Source organism: Brachionichthys hirsutus, unplaced genomic scaffold (genome assembly GCF_040956055.1).
Source record: "Brachionichthys hirsutus isolate HB-005 unplaced genomic scaffold, CSIRO-AGI_Bhir_v1 contig_1056, whole genome shotgun sequence".
Lineage (NCBI taxonomy): Eukaryota > Metazoa > Chordata > Actinopteri > Lophiiformes > Brachionichthyidae > Brachionichthys > Brachionichthys hirsutus.
Genome location: NW_027180978.1, coordinates 1 through 14,083, shown reverse-complemented (window position 1 = coordinate 14,083; position 14,083 = coordinate 1). Strand labels below are relative to the sequence as shown.

The 14,083-nt window shown below is 40.3% G+C and overlaps 2 protein-coding genes across 2 annotated transcripts; one reads left to right on the top strand and one right to left on the bottom strand.

Annotated features, from left to right (window-relative positions):
* Positions 1-231: 231 nt before the first annotated feature.
* LOC137917052 (afadin- and alpha-actinin-binding protein-like) lies at positions 232-3,396 on the top strand. Its single transcript, XM_068759936.1, has 12 exons — positions 232-291; positions 433-636; positions 804-914; positions 1,032-1,167; positions 1,286-1,361; positions 1,454-1,634; positions 1,857-2,013; positions 2,137-2,273; positions 2,496-2,669; positions 2,804-2,921; positions 3,147-3,257; positions 3,341-3,396. The coding sequence occupies exons 1-12, from the start codon at positions 232-234 to the stop codon at positions 3,394-3,396; spliced, it is 1,521 nt and encodes a 506-aa protein (XP_068616037.1).
* Positions 3,397-5,623: 2,227 nt separating this feature from the next.
* Positions 5,624-13,311, bottom strand: LOC137917053 (vitellogenin-1-like). Its single transcript, XM_068759937.1, has 32 exons — positions 13,213-13,311; positions 12,877-13,128; positions 12,630-12,791; positions 12,393-12,541; positions 12,150-12,305; positions 11,904-12,056; positions 11,663-11,822; positions 11,462-11,587; positions 11,155-11,373; positions 10,847-11,064; positions 10,682-10,779; positions 10,467-10,591; positions 10,289-10,390; positions 10,070-10,189; positions 9,800-9,986; positions 9,621-9,714; positions 9,348-9,533; positions 9,123-9,246; positions 8,812-9,028; positions 8,363-8,733; positions 8,221-8,262; positions 8,049-8,129; positions 7,735-7,941; positions 7,486-7,628; positions 7,265-7,400; positions 7,048-7,171; positions 6,781-6,961; positions 6,605-6,699; positions 6,342-6,436; positions 6,100-6,265; positions 5,844-6,005; positions 5,624-5,733 (listed from the first exon to the last, which is right to left on the bottom strand). Exons 1-32 carry the CDS (start codon positions 13,309-13,311, stop codon positions 5,624-5,626), a joined length of 4,860 nt encoding a protein of 1,619 aa, XP_068616038.1.
* Between the last annotated feature and the right edge of the window lie 772 nt (positions 13,312-14,083).

Below are 14,083 nucleotides of genomic sequence, written 5' to 3'. Positions count from 1 at the left end.
ATTTTATTTGGATTTCTGTTTTGAGCTCTGTACCAGACCGTTTTAGTAACAGGTGAAAATAGCACAAATGGCAGACTGGCGCTCTGATCCCTTTGTGTTCCAAATGTAACCTCACTTCCAGTAGAACTAGTGTGTATAACGATGTTTGCCAGATCTTTTTTTCTTTCTCCCAAAGTCAAGGACATTTGCAGCAGCTCTGGTGAATGTGGAACATTCCACAGAAAATCCTACATGCTTCACGCCTTCTGCACAGAGCACAATGTGCAAGAATGCTTATCACACATCGGTCAGGTTGGTAACCCAACACAAGGTTTCGGTGTAGGATTTTGTACAGATTGCTCATGCTTACATGCACAATATGACTCCAGCGTTGTAAGTTGTGAGTTGTACGCTGGCCAATCTATTTTTTTCCCCTCCTCTCCCTTCTCACAGGAGGTGTCAACTCTTGGCTTCCCACCAATTTGCACACAGTCTGGCAGCAGGTCAGAGATGAATGTAGTCGCTGTCTTAAATTGCATTTATGACCTGATTCAGCTGCACCACAGGGGCCTCCGCAGCCTGGAAAATATGGAAGTGGAGCAGATGAAGACCAGCAGCAATGCAGACTTCCTGCAGCTCACCATCAACCGGCTAAAAGTACAATACCATTTAAATGCAGCAATCTGTTCATTGTGATGTGAAAATTCAAGATTAAAAGTCAAACATGGAGTGAATCTTGAAAGCAGTGAGAGTTGCTTGTCAATACTGAAAATGATAACTCTAATATTAAATGTACATATTTTGACAACGCTGTTCTGACATAGGAGCAGGTTGAACAGAACAAAAGAGCAAACACAGGACTCCTTGAGAGAGAGAGACAGCTGCAGCTGAAAGTGAGGTGTCTTCAAACCAGCCTTAAAAATGAAAAAGAAGAGGTATATTCTCATTTATTACTGCACCTGACGATGTTAATTGAATCCACAGGCAGATTTCTTTTTTTTTCTTTTTTTTTTTGATGGATAAGCAATAAACTCTGTATTTCTCTTTGGCAGGTGCAAAAGCTTCAGAACATAATTTCAAGCCGGGCCAGCCAGTATAATCATGAGATGAAAAGGAAAGAGAGAGAATTTAACAAGTTAAAGGAGCGGTTGAATCAACTTCTGGTTGACAAAAAAGAGCGGAAACAAGGTGAAATAGAAAAACGACTTGCTTCAATATTTAAACCCAACATGTAATATATACAAGACATTGACTTTCGCAACTTGGTGTGTCTGAAAATACATTTCAATTATGTATTTTCTTTCAGCGATTGATGTACTAAGCAATATTGGAAGGGCTGATGGGAAGAGGAGCCTTTGGAAAACTGAAAAAACAGAGGCAAAGTAATTCATTTGTGCTGACTTGTTCTCTTTCTGAATGAATGAGTGAATGAATGTTCTCGCCACTAACATACTAACGTGTTCCTCATCTCAAGGCATGAGGGGGAGATGTACAAGACTGTACTGGGTGACTATGAAACGCGACAAAGGGAGTTGCTGCTGGAAAATGCAGAGCTGAATAAAGTTTTGCAGCAAATGAAAAAGGAAATGGTTTCCATGCTTAGCTCGAGGAAAACAACTCTGAAAGTCGACCAACATCAAGATCCTGTCGCACATGTGAGACATGCTGTTCTCTCTTGCTTAACTGCCAACAGCATGAATGACACTACTATTCAACAATGATGCAGTTGCTTCAACATCACTTTATTCATGTCATGGACCATTTACTCCTTAATTTACATATAGAAGAAAAGTTCTTCTAAAGAAGTACTCTTTTAGACATGTTTCCAAATTTCCTTCACATATCTTTAAAAAAAATATGTTCTTTGACATTGTCAGGCTGATCCGGAAGAGGAAGATGACGCGATTCCAGGTGGAGATTCCAGTAAAGACAGCGTGGAGCTGTATTGTGTTCATGCAAGAGAGAATCTGACCAACAGTATACGCCTCCAGTGGAGAAGACTAAAAAGCCATGTCGAAAGATTGGACAGTCGAGGTAGTCTTAATGCAGCGTACGTTCAAGATTTATTCAGTGGCACAAAAGAGTGGATCCTAATGTAAGCTTAAATATCTCTCTCTCTATATTTTTTTTTTTTTATCTTGGATTGTTTTCATTCAGCATCTTTAGCTCAGGTGGGTGGGAGTAAGAACTCTGATGCTGATTCCCGAGAGGCTCGTGAAGAGGAGATGGACAAATTGAAGCTCGAGGTCCAACAGTGTAAAGACTTCATTCATGCACAGCAACAGCTTCTGCAGGTAAGAATGAACTTGTCTTTGAAGTTTTACCACAGAGCTCCACAATGATTCTGTTGTATGTAACTGAAGAACATATTTTCTGAGATCTACATTTTAAAGTATTGTTGGACTTCTCGTATAGTTTCTCGTATCTCTATTCACCATTTTTTAAAAACGCTTTTATTTTATTGTTTGTTTTTTGTGTCAACTCAGCAATCCCTGCCTGTTGTGTTTGTGTCGCAGCAGCAGCTGAGTTCTCCATGCGATGAGGAGACGGCATCCCTGCTGAGCAACCCCTACATGCTGCAGGAGAAAGATCGCCTCAGAGAGGAGTGGAAGACTCTAGAGGAGCAGAGGAATACATTTGAAAGGGAGAGGAGCCACTTCACCGAAGCTGCTATAAGACTTAGCCATGAGGTTTGTTTCTTCTTTCAAGTTTCCAAGAATTGCTATGAAATTACATTTATGGAACATTTGGCTTAAGATGCCTCCGGTTTACCAACCAGTTGACTGACTGTTTATGAGCTGACTGTATCTGGTTTGACCTGCAGAGGAAGGCCTTTGAGGAGGATAGAGCAGCGTGGCTCAAACACCAGTTTTTGAACTTGAGTCCATTTCCTGACTTAAACAAACCTCCAATGTCCAAGTCTAAAAGTGCCTTTTCAATAGGTGAGCATCTTTACATTAATCTGGCCGATTTCAATATTAGAAGTACTAATTAACTGTTCAATAATAATCCGTTCATTCATTGAATTTCTAAATTGCCTAAACAGTTGCCATTACCATATGGGTTAATTTTGTAACCCCCCCCCCCCTCACCTTATTTTTATTCATAATACGTCCAAGTCACTTTCCTGGTAAAAATCAGTTTCAAGTTTCATCTCATCTTCACAGCTGAGTCCAACTCGAGCACAGCGTCAGCTCCAGAAAAGCTCGTCCACAACCCATCTGAGACAAACTTCCCATTTGCATCGCCACCGACCTTTGCCTTATCCCAGAACGCAGGTAAACTGTACATACCACAAATGCCAGGCACCTAAATAAATTATTCTATTCTGATTCTGCAACTGTTAAATTACTTTTTACAGCTGCACCAAACCAAACACAAAGACTGACCATGTTGGAGAATCAAGCAACTTTCTAAACAGAAATCTTCCAGTTCAGCACAATCTGTGGAACGGCAATGAAGACCGCAGCAGCCACGCCCTCGCAATGAGAACATAACTCCCATTTCTGGTCACAAATTGTGAACGATGAAGGATATTTCAGAAACAATAATTAATTTGAACGTCAAAAAAATTGTTAAATGAGTAACTGTCCATGAGCAGTCAAAGCCAAGATGGTCATTGGTGTTCATAGGTCTGTATGACTGCAAGATTATTTAGGGATTTTTTCTTATGCATCTTGCTTCAAAACATTGAACTTTTATTTTCAGGTTTCGTGATGACAGCATTATTTATTTATGTGGTACTGTAAATCTTGTTTTAGCTGATTCATTATTTAATTCATCCTCTTGAAGACGACAAGATTGCAATCATAATCGTCTTGTCTTTAGTACGGGTCGTGGTTGTGGCAGGAACCTATCCCGGCTGATATCAGGCGAGAGGTGGGGTACACCACGCATGAGACGCCAGCTCATTGCAGGGCTGATTGAGAATAGTATGTATTTTTTATGTGGGTGTCACAGAGTAGAACTTTTGTCCCGGGAATGAAAAGCTGCTCAGCCCTCATTTATGGGTGCTGTTTAGTACAGATTTTTAGCTTCTGTTACCAAAACTCCTCTTGCACATCTTAGGGTGTACATTTCATTCTACTCTTTCACAGAAAACAATTTAAAAAAATGCACAAGATATTACATTTTATAGTTTTTATGGAAACTTGGTTTGTAATATTGTTGTCTAGGTAACATGTACTGCTATGTTAGTTGTAGTAATATCAAAGGTTGCCATTAAATGTGAAGAAAAGCTGTACATTATAAAATGTGTACAGTTAGACCACTGATGGCAATATGAATGTAAATTCTTCACACTATTAAAATATTTTTTTTTAATGTCTTTAATTGACAGAATGGAATAGATTTTACTACTGGAATGATACATGCTGTATTCTCAACATTTTCATATTAGTGAAGTATTGATTGTATACTGTATTAGAGGCAGAGGTGTACGGCTGCCATCTGTGTCAATCATTGTCAATTTACCAAAATAAAGACTGGTGGGGTAAAGCAGCAGCTCAATACTATTGTTTAATAGTTACATAAACATTACTCTGTAATTAACTTGTCTTTTGCTAGATGGCGCCCTCGCTCTTGAATACTCATTTGGAGCTCAACTGACTTGCATTAAAGACAAATTCTGTTATTGATCATTATCTCCAGTGCAAGTCCACCAATACAGTGTTGCGCAAGTGCAATATTTTGTTCTGTTATGGAGCATTATCATTGAGACACAGCACACAGTGCCGCTGGCCTAGAGCTACATCAGGGGTGTCAAACTCATTTTCTCCAAGGGCCACATTAGCATTATGTTTGCCCTCCAAAGGCCAAATATAAACCGTAACACAGTAAAAAATGTAACTAAATGTAATGTCATTTAATGTAAAATAAATTTAACTACTTAATATGCTCTTAAATAACTATTTATTTTTTATTTAATTATTTAGCCGCCACAGTAATTACAATAAAATATTCAGTTTTGATGTCACTTTTTTAAAAGGTTGCAACTTAAAAATTGTTAGAGATAAAGCCATACTGTAAATGAGAAAAATAACAAGTATGAACCAAAGCTTGTGATGGGAATAAATTAACACATCTAATGTGGAAAAGTTCCATTCAAATGCAATCATCACGGAGGAACAAAGATAATCAGGATCAGCACTGGACAGCTCCATATGTAGTTGTCCAGTGCTGATCCTGAGCGCCATAGGTAGCCGATTATTATAGACAATTAACTGCAGTTTGCAAACATTAAAATGAATACAATTTGAATAAAAGTATTTTTAACTACTGGAATTTGTCAACAGTTTTTGCCCCCCAGTTTTATCTGTCAGATTCATTCTTTAACTTTAACTGTAAAAAGTAAAACTACAAAAAAAAAAGGAAAAATCAGTCAATCTCAAATGTACAGCATATCGAGCAAATTTAGAAACCCTTCACATTGCCCGAGCAACTTTCAAGGTGGCTCAAAGATTTTACAATTTATAGGATTGTGGTAAAGTCATGATTATAATTTTCTCTTGGGGACACGCATTACTGTAGATCTTTTGAGGGAAACATAATTTGGGGGGGGAAAAAAAGAAAACTTATTTTGGCTTGCACTTTTTTATTTTTAAAAACATACACAATATGCAAGTGACTGGCAAAAATAAGAGTGTTAAGCACACTGAGCAGTGCAGCTGCAGGCCAGGTGGGCTTCAGCTGTTCCCCTCAGGTCAACACGCTTCAGGATGCTGCTCAGACCCTCAGAGAGGCTTATGTTAGAATCTGCGAAAAATAGAGCGAGTAAAGTAGTAAGAACTGCACAAATACCATTCTAGATTTTATTGTGAACAGGCTGTGATTGTGATTTTGTTTTGTTTTTTTGGTAGACTCACCAGCAGGCAGGCAGTGGAAGCCGACAGTTAGGGCAGTGGCCTTAACAGGGAAGCAGCCACTCAGGCAACGCAGCACAGGTTCAACAGAGAAACATTTGGACTCCCGGCCTTGGAATACCATCTGCTTTTCCAGCTGCACGTGTTCAAGCCTCAGACGGCACTCTGTAAAAGGCAAATGCAAGGATGCATCTTGTGTGTTGGAAAGAAGGGTGGAAATATTTGTCTGACAATGGATGTCTTTGAGTTAGTTCATTACCGGAAGTGTCTCTGCAACTCTCAGCTCCTAAAACCCAGGAATGAGCAAAGCTGAGTGCATTCTTGGTCACACGTTGGTTTGGTGTGTGGAACTCCTGTCTGACTTCCCCGTCAGCTTTTCCACACAGTCCACATGTCTTTCCCCTCATCCAGTCCACCACTTTAACCTGCAAGAAAAGATCAAACAAACCAGTGCACCGAAAGCATAGTCCATCATTGATGATGATTGATATTGATAGTCACCTTCAATGACTCCCTGTCAAAGAAGACTTCATGAAGACCAAAGCTGGCAGCATATATAGAGATGCCATCGCCATTTTGCCTGATCAGGATTTTAGCTTTAACGACAAAATTGGTTGTACTTGTATTTAACAGCTCATTTCAACATATTACATTTAAATAATTCAGCACATTTTGCACGATGGAAATTGAGGTGTAGTTTTGCAGTCTCAAATTTCACATTGTTATGACAGGCAGGATTGAATAAGGTGAATGTATAGAATAACCTGCGGGATGATGGTGTGGCAGGTTGTCTAGCGGCAGCTCCCGCTCATTGACCTTCACAGTCATTTCACTCTTCTCCAGGAACAAGTGAATATCACTTCAAGAACAGGAAAAAGGGGGCATTGTTAGTTTTTGTGTAAAACCCCCACTTTAATACCTGCTTTTAATGGACACTCACATGTCAGCAACTTTCACAATGACATGGTTCCGGTCAATGTCGTCTTTCTTCAGAAGAACCGTGAATTTTATCTCATCGGTACAATCCTCCACCAGAACCTGGTAGCAAGACGACGGCATCTCGTTCCTGTACTTCCTGTTGTTGAACGTGGTCAGTATTTCTTTAACGAGGCCACATTCGCCTATGAGGGAAAGAAATTGCTTTAGTCCTGCTCACACAGCTCCAGGTAGATGACGTTTCCTATTCAACAATGAGTTCAACAGTTACCCGCGCCAGCCCGGGCAATTATGAAGTGGGCTTTATCAATGAAGCCGGCGAATTGGGGGATAACTCTGAATTCTTCCAGCGGCAGAGTGATGGGAAGACGCAAATCCGTACTGTAGACCCTGCACTGCAGAGAAAATTTGTCATAATTATTAGGAAGACACATTTGAAGTGCAGCGTCAGATTTTGAGTAATCTACTTTATTCATTCACAGTCATACTTTTGGCATTTTCCAAATCATGTCAAGGCTGTTGTCAGTTGTGGCAACCAGTGTGAGTGAGAGCTGCTTGGCGCTGGTTTTATCCCTTGTTTTAACCCAGCCGGCTGTTATGAAGGCAGGAATGTTGTCATAGACCCTGGAGAAGAATTTCTAAATGTAAAACATTCTACACAGCCAGCACTGCATGTTTGGCTAAAGACAGCAAATGTGAAGTTTCATACGTGTGTGCGTAGCCTTTAAAAGTAGAAGGCAGTTTGTTCCAGGCCACCCTGAGGCGAGCTGCAGGACGTAGACCAACAAGACCAGTGTCTCCCGTTATAAGGAGGTCATATCGCTTGCATTCTGCTCCCCAGGACATTTTAGCCTGTTGTCAGACAGAACATTTAACAAGGACACAGCTGACTTTAAAATGTGTCTGTTTTATATTTTCCTTGTCCTAAGACCATTATGTAAGCAAGCCAGTATCTTACTTGGACTTTGTATTTGCTGATCACAATTCCATCGGCACAGAACTTAAAATTGTTATCAGCAGCCAAGGCAGCCAATATGACCTGAAGTCTGGCAGTAGGTGTGTCCAGGTAGACCGCCAGCTGGTATCCCATCATCTTTTGGTCGGTTCTGACAATTCGGACGATGATGGAAAAGGTGGGGTCTATTGCACTGCCAAGGAATTTGTTCTGCGGGAATAGACAGAGTTATTTCACACTTGGACAAATCCATAATTGAAAAAATGATTTGAAGACAAATGCTTTTCTTCATCAAATGTAAGATAAGCGAGGCTCACCTGTCTGGATAAGGCCTCAAAACTTGAGCCACTGCTTCTGCTCCTGGAAGTTGTTACTGATGGGCCTTGCGAATAACCAGCCTACATTTAATTCTAGATGTTAAAGATGCAAATGAAGTTAAAACTTGTCTAAACTGTGCAATGCCAGTATTTCAAACGCCAGGAAATATACCTGCTTTTTGTGGTTCTTCTGGAACTTGCCAACAACTATTTGCTGTTCAGAGGAAATATTTGTGTCAGATTGTACACTTACATAGAGGTAATTAAAATTCTTCCATTTCAAGTCACAAAACAATCTCAATATTTTTTTTCACCTCTGAGAGATGAGCATTGGAGCCAGAGGACTGTGAGCTCGCACTGAAGAGTGATCCAAGGCTGGATGCAGAGCTGGACCTTGAAGAGCGCAGAGATCTGGAGGATCCTTGGCTTGCTGTAATTTTATCACTAGCCTTGCTACTGACAAGAGACGAGACACTGCAAGAGGATGAGATGCTGCTGGAGCTTGAAGAGGAGAGAGAAGTCACATTCTTCAATCCAGAAGCTAGGATTTTCTTCAACTTCTTCAGGACTGACTTCCCCGCAGTGAGTTCTTCTTCACTCAGATTGATCTGTTTAATGAGGTTTTCTGCAGCCTTTGGTCCATATTGAACCTCTATCTCCATCCTCTCGATTAGTCCCCCTTCAACTAAAATTACAATTAAATAATGCAGTTTAATAACTGCACTGCTTCTATAAAATGCACAAATATTGTGTCAATACTCACTTGGTTTGAGAGCAAGAGTAACAGAGTGCTGTCCAGCCAGTCTGTAGAGGGCAATGTCTCTGATGAAAGCGACATTGTCTGTGGCAAACTTTAAATAACCCTTTAGTCCAAATCCAAATACTTTAACAAAGTATTTCTTGCCAAACTTAGCCACCTTGGATTTTATAATGGGCTTGGAATATGCCTCAGTCTGGAAAAGGATCTCAGAGGATTGCAACTTTGAAGAGTAAGATATTCAGATGTTCACCTTATTACAGATACAGACAATGCTGCAAACATGAAAAAAAAGAAAATAAATTAAAAACGCTTACAGTGCTAGCAGCATTAAATGAAGCGGTCTTAGATTTGTGCCTTTCTCCTGCGACAGGGACGATGGGTGTGAGTTTAGCAGCAGCAAGATCCTCAATATTTCTGGCCACAGCAAAAGTCTCAAAACTATTGAAACAAGAAAGATTTCATTACACGAGCTGTCGAGATGAATATGCCATGCAAGTGATAGAAGTTTCAATTTCTTACGTTGGAGATGCCAGACTTACTGCACAGCTGCAACATTTTCAGGCACAGTAGGAGGCAGAACTTTGATCTTATAGTTGCCCTCCTTTATATCCAAACTTGCAGCAATTTTGACAGGCAAAAAGGACTTTAATTTTGCCTTAGACATCATAACCGCCTGGAACATGGCAGTGTTTACCCCCATCACAGCAAATGTATTCACAGCAAGACTAGAATGACATATTTGCATGTTACATTTAATTACAGTATATATTTGGACCTCCTATTCTACTCAGTGTTACTGCTGTGGAGCCTACCTTGGTTTGACCTCAGTCTCCAACTGAACTTCTGTCTTCAGAAGGTGAGCGAGCTGGAAGTTTTCTCGAAGAGCCGGTGATGTGGTGAGCTTGACTATGAAAGCAATAATAAGGTAAAATAGAAAAGTGGACAGTGGGACCTGTTACTGAATAAGCCCATTGTAAAAACCTCTACTTACCCTGAACACCAAAAGCAGCCACGGCAGCGGTGTAAAGACTGAGCTCCATTGGAAGACCAGCAGCAGTTGGAATGATGCGCCTCATCTCAGTGGCCAGCAAAGGCTTAACGTAGTTGACGGACAAGCTCGACATCATAGCCCTGAAGGCGGACTTGGTGTGCCTTTCAACTGAGGGGCCTTTAGCGTACTGTAGGGTAGACTTTAACATGAACGTCTGCCTCCCCAAATATTTTGAAAAAACAGTTTTTTTTAATTGGTCTTGAATCGTACCGCAAGGACCTGATTAATATAGTCTTTGTCAAAGTTGGCAAAGGCAATTTCCTGTCCAAAGAGTTTGACATAGATGGATGCCAGCGGTGTTCTGGTGGGCAGATTCCTCAATGCTGAGATCTGTCAACAAAAGGAGGACACATTCCAACTCCTCAATAGTTCGCTGTCATCTATTGTGTCGCACTGCAAGCCAGTCTATCCTGCAGTGTCATTGCTTACCGCCCTCATGACGCGCTTCATTTTGGTCATCCTGTCTGCATTATTATTCAGTGCAGGATTTTTCAGAAGAGCCTCCTGGATTCCCTCAGTTCTGACTCCAAACTACAGTAGGAAGTTAAATGAAAGTTAAATAAATACATTTCAAATGACTAAATATATATTTTTTCTTTCATTTTACCTCCAGAACATCAGTAGCAGCTCCAGCTATGTATGCACTGGCCTTGGCCACAAAAGATTTCGGCAGAACGGTGGCAGCATCATTGATGAAGAAGATGCTGGCAGCAGCACCTAACATCAAGGTACCTGAAAGCATTTGATGAGATAGATTTTGATATGGAGATGCAGGAAAAATAAACTGAGGTATCTTTAAAGGAGATTTAACATTTGACGTACTGTCATAGACATCCCTGTGAATGACTTTGCTGTATTTGAAGCTCAGCCTGTTAAGCTTCGGGCTCAGGATTTTGATAGCGACATTGCAAGCTGCGGCACTGCAATGAAAAAGAGCTGAGTACAGAAATGTCAAAGTACTCAATGATTTTTAGAGAGTATTCTTACACTGATGCATGAATTGCAGCTGTGCTCTTTGTCATGGCCTTCATGTGATTAAAGGTGAAGCTTGACACCTGCATGTTCCCCTCCGACTTCACAATGTTGGCAAGAGTTATCACCAGACTAATTGCAGGCCTGGTTTCAAACAGCAGGATGCATGCCAGAATACGAATCTCTGGGTGAATGGCCTTGTCCATGTAGAGATCAAGAGCCAATTCCTGGACCTAATTCGGAAGAGAAAGCAAACTCAGTGAATATGCAATGTATTTTAAAACAAGAAAAACTTTAATTCCTCCTTATCGTTTAAAGTTCACCTTTCTGGGCTCCTTCTTTGCAATATTTCTCAAAGCCATGATCGCGTTAACATGGACTGTCAGGGGCAGAGATGCTGCTGCAGTACCATGAATAGGCAGGAGCTTCGTAATGGGCTTCAGGCTGGTAGGATGGCCAGCATTACCCAAAACCTTCAGGAGAATGACGATTTCCTGAATATCTCGGTTACTAATAGCCTCTGCAATGAGGCCATGGATGGGCTGCTTGGGAAATGAGACGAAAAATTCTCATATCTTATCCAGAAAGGTGCTGAAGCAAAGCATCATGAAAATAAAAGGGAAATAACACCTTTAAAGGTTCTGCAGGACATTTGGCGCTCTCCTCACTGCATTTTGAAACCATGGTGCCAAAGCCAAGGAGAGCAATCTGGCGGAGATCTGCTTCCTCCTTTATTTTGTTGTTGTCTATCAAAGCCTTCAGGAGAACAACAATAAGAAATTTCACAGATCTCCATTAATGGCAGAGCAGCTTGCTTTGTGCTTTCCCAACCTTAAATATCTTGATGACGTCAGAGTCGGCTGTCACCAGGTGAGTAGCTGCAGCTAAAGCCCGAGCTACTTCAGAAACAGTTAAATCATCCATCTTATCCTTGATGAATTTCAAAGAAGCTGCAGTTCCGATCGCAGGGATTGCCTCCAAGAGCCATTGCCTGTGAGATAAAAAAAAAAATGGAGCAGGTGAACCTACATGTACACACATTTTTACATGATATTAAAATGCTCTAGGGCACCTGTAGTCAAGTTGACTTTTGTAACTGTTCCACATAATTTCCACGTCCTCATCGCGGGCAACACGGAGGAGCTGAATCAGTTCCAAATACCTCTGAGGGGCATCTTCATGGACTCGCTCAGCATTTTGTAGAACCAGATAATCCAGAGTCTCCCTAACCTAAGAGCACATGGTTGAAAGACACATTTAATATTGTAGAGTGTTGCGTGTTATTCATGTTATTGATCTTTAACAGCAATAGAGAAACAATACCTGCCGCTGTACATTGTCGACCTTGAAGAGCTGAATTGGCATCTGGGAAATCTCACTGGAAAACTCATACTTGAGAGATCCACGGTGAACATACTGTGTTGCCCCGGATACGAGGGAGGCATTCTGAACATTATTGAAGCCCAGAAATTGCCTTGAAAGTAAACGGAATACAGTTAATGAGCAGCTCCATTACATTAGAACGCTGCCATGCTAACATTCTCAGTATCTACTGACACACTTGGTTTGCATTTGAGTGGCTCCGTTAATCTCTGCAAAAGGTGAGAACTGGATCAGCTCTGTGACCATTGCCTCCTGGATCATGAACCTATTTCCAAATGGCTTCAGGGTGTAGCTGAATGTAGTTATTCCTCTCAGGTTCTTGGAATTCTGTGAAAATGAAGCACATATTTTCTTATCATGCAATATGTGCTACTTTTGTCGATACATCCATGAGACAAAGTAGGTTTGCACCAACCTGTTGGCACTTATCACATTTTTCAGTGTATGCTAATCCCATATCCTTGATGATCTTCTCTGAACAGCTGTTCAAATCTCTGGTCTTTGTCAGAAGAATGCGTTCAGCCTTTTCATCTTCGGTGATGGCATAGAGAGTCTTGCACACACCCTGGGCTCCTGCCTAATGAAGTAAAGCCCATATTTACTGGGAAAATACAAATACCTGTAACGGATGTATAATCAGTACTGGAGGATTTTCAACAAACCTCCTGCAGTTCGTAGACGCTATCGGTCTTATTTATGTTCAGTTGGAAAACATTCAGAATGCCTCTGTGCATGTTCAACACCATTTTTGAGATCTTTTCAGGGGCAAAGATTTTTCCAACCACACCATTAACATACTCGAACTTGATGGGAGCCGCAAACTGAGATGGCATGGATTTAGTCAGGTTTTCTGCTCGGATGAAATGATCCTCGGATGAGATGCCACTGAACTCAAAGAACTGAGGTTTCCCAAGCTAAGGTTTAAAAAAAAGAATATATTATGGGGCAGTTTACATTTCGTTGTGGAAATGCTTCTTGAATGTGATTGTGATATTTACCTTCAAGAAGTATACATTTTCAGATTCAGCACTGATGGAAACTGTACTGTTAAATTTGACGCCAGCTTTCGCCAAACCCTCCTCTGGTATACTGCTCATCAATTGGGTCTCATAATTGTACACAATTGTTTTTCCAGGAGCAAACCCAGGTGCTGTAGTGATTCAAGATTCAAGATTCAAGATTCAAGATACTTTATTGTCATTATGCGAGCATAATAAAATCGTGAGAAGGCCCACGGCTTAAGGCACACATCATAACAAACTAAATTCTCTCTCTTAAGAAACAATATATATACACACAGAGAGAGTGAGAGGTATGCAGTAATTTCACCCAAACTATTTTATTTATATATGACATAAGAACAATACATATGAAGGGTTTTACTGTTATATATCACTTTAAGGTCATGGAAATTGTTTTCTCAACAATGTGTAGCTTCCCATACTGTACATTGGAAGAATGAAGAATGCTATACAGCTATAGAAAGTGTAGAACTTACCAAATTGAAAAGACTGTCCAGCTGAAAGAAATAAGTTATACATGCCATTAGTTCTCATTAACAAACGGATACGTCTCTTTCCTCTTCTTGTTTGGTCTTATATGGTAGTATAAAAAGATTGAATGGAGAAGCCCAAACAAAAGATAACTATTGGTAAGAATATATATATATATATATATTGACAATTGTTTTTTTAATATAATGTATTGGATAAAAACAATGTAATATTTATATAAAAACAAAAAAGTAACGTTTTAACTCAATTTCAAGTTCTTTGGCTTTAAAATTACCATTCAAAAATCCACTATTGTTAGATTAATGCAAACAAAATGGAAGAGTGTGATAAAGTTTTGTATCAGTAGTTGTACTCA

What these genes read in the sequence shown, in the direction of transcription:
- LOC137917053 (XM_068759937.1), bottom strand. Translation starts at nt 13,311, where the DNA reads ATGAGCAGTATACCAGAGGAGGGTTTGGCGAAAGCTGGCGTCAAATTT. An exon ending in GTCCTGCAGAACCTTTAAAG is followed by an intron (nt 11,374 to 11,461) that starts GTGTTATTTCCC and finishes TTTCCCAAGCAG; the next exon opens with CCCATCCATGGCCTCATTGC. An exon ending in TTTAAAGGCTACGCACACAC is followed by an intron (nt 7,401 to 7,485) that starts GTATGAAACTTC and finishes ATTCTTCTCCAG; the next exon opens with GGTCTATGACAACATTCCTG.
- LOC137917052 (XM_068759936.1), top strand. Translation starts at nt 232, where the DNA reads ATGCTTCACGCCTTCTGCACAGAGCACAATGTGCAAGAATGCTTATCA. An exon ending in GCTTATCACACATCGGTCAG is followed by an intron (nt 292 to 432) that starts GTTGGTAACCCA and finishes CCCTTCTCACAG; the next exon opens with GAGGTGTCAACTCTTGGCTT. An exon ending in TCACCATCAACCGGCTAAAA is followed by an intron (nt 637 to 803) that starts GTACAATACCAT and finishes GTTCTGACATAG; the next exon opens with GAGCAGGTTGAACAGAACAA.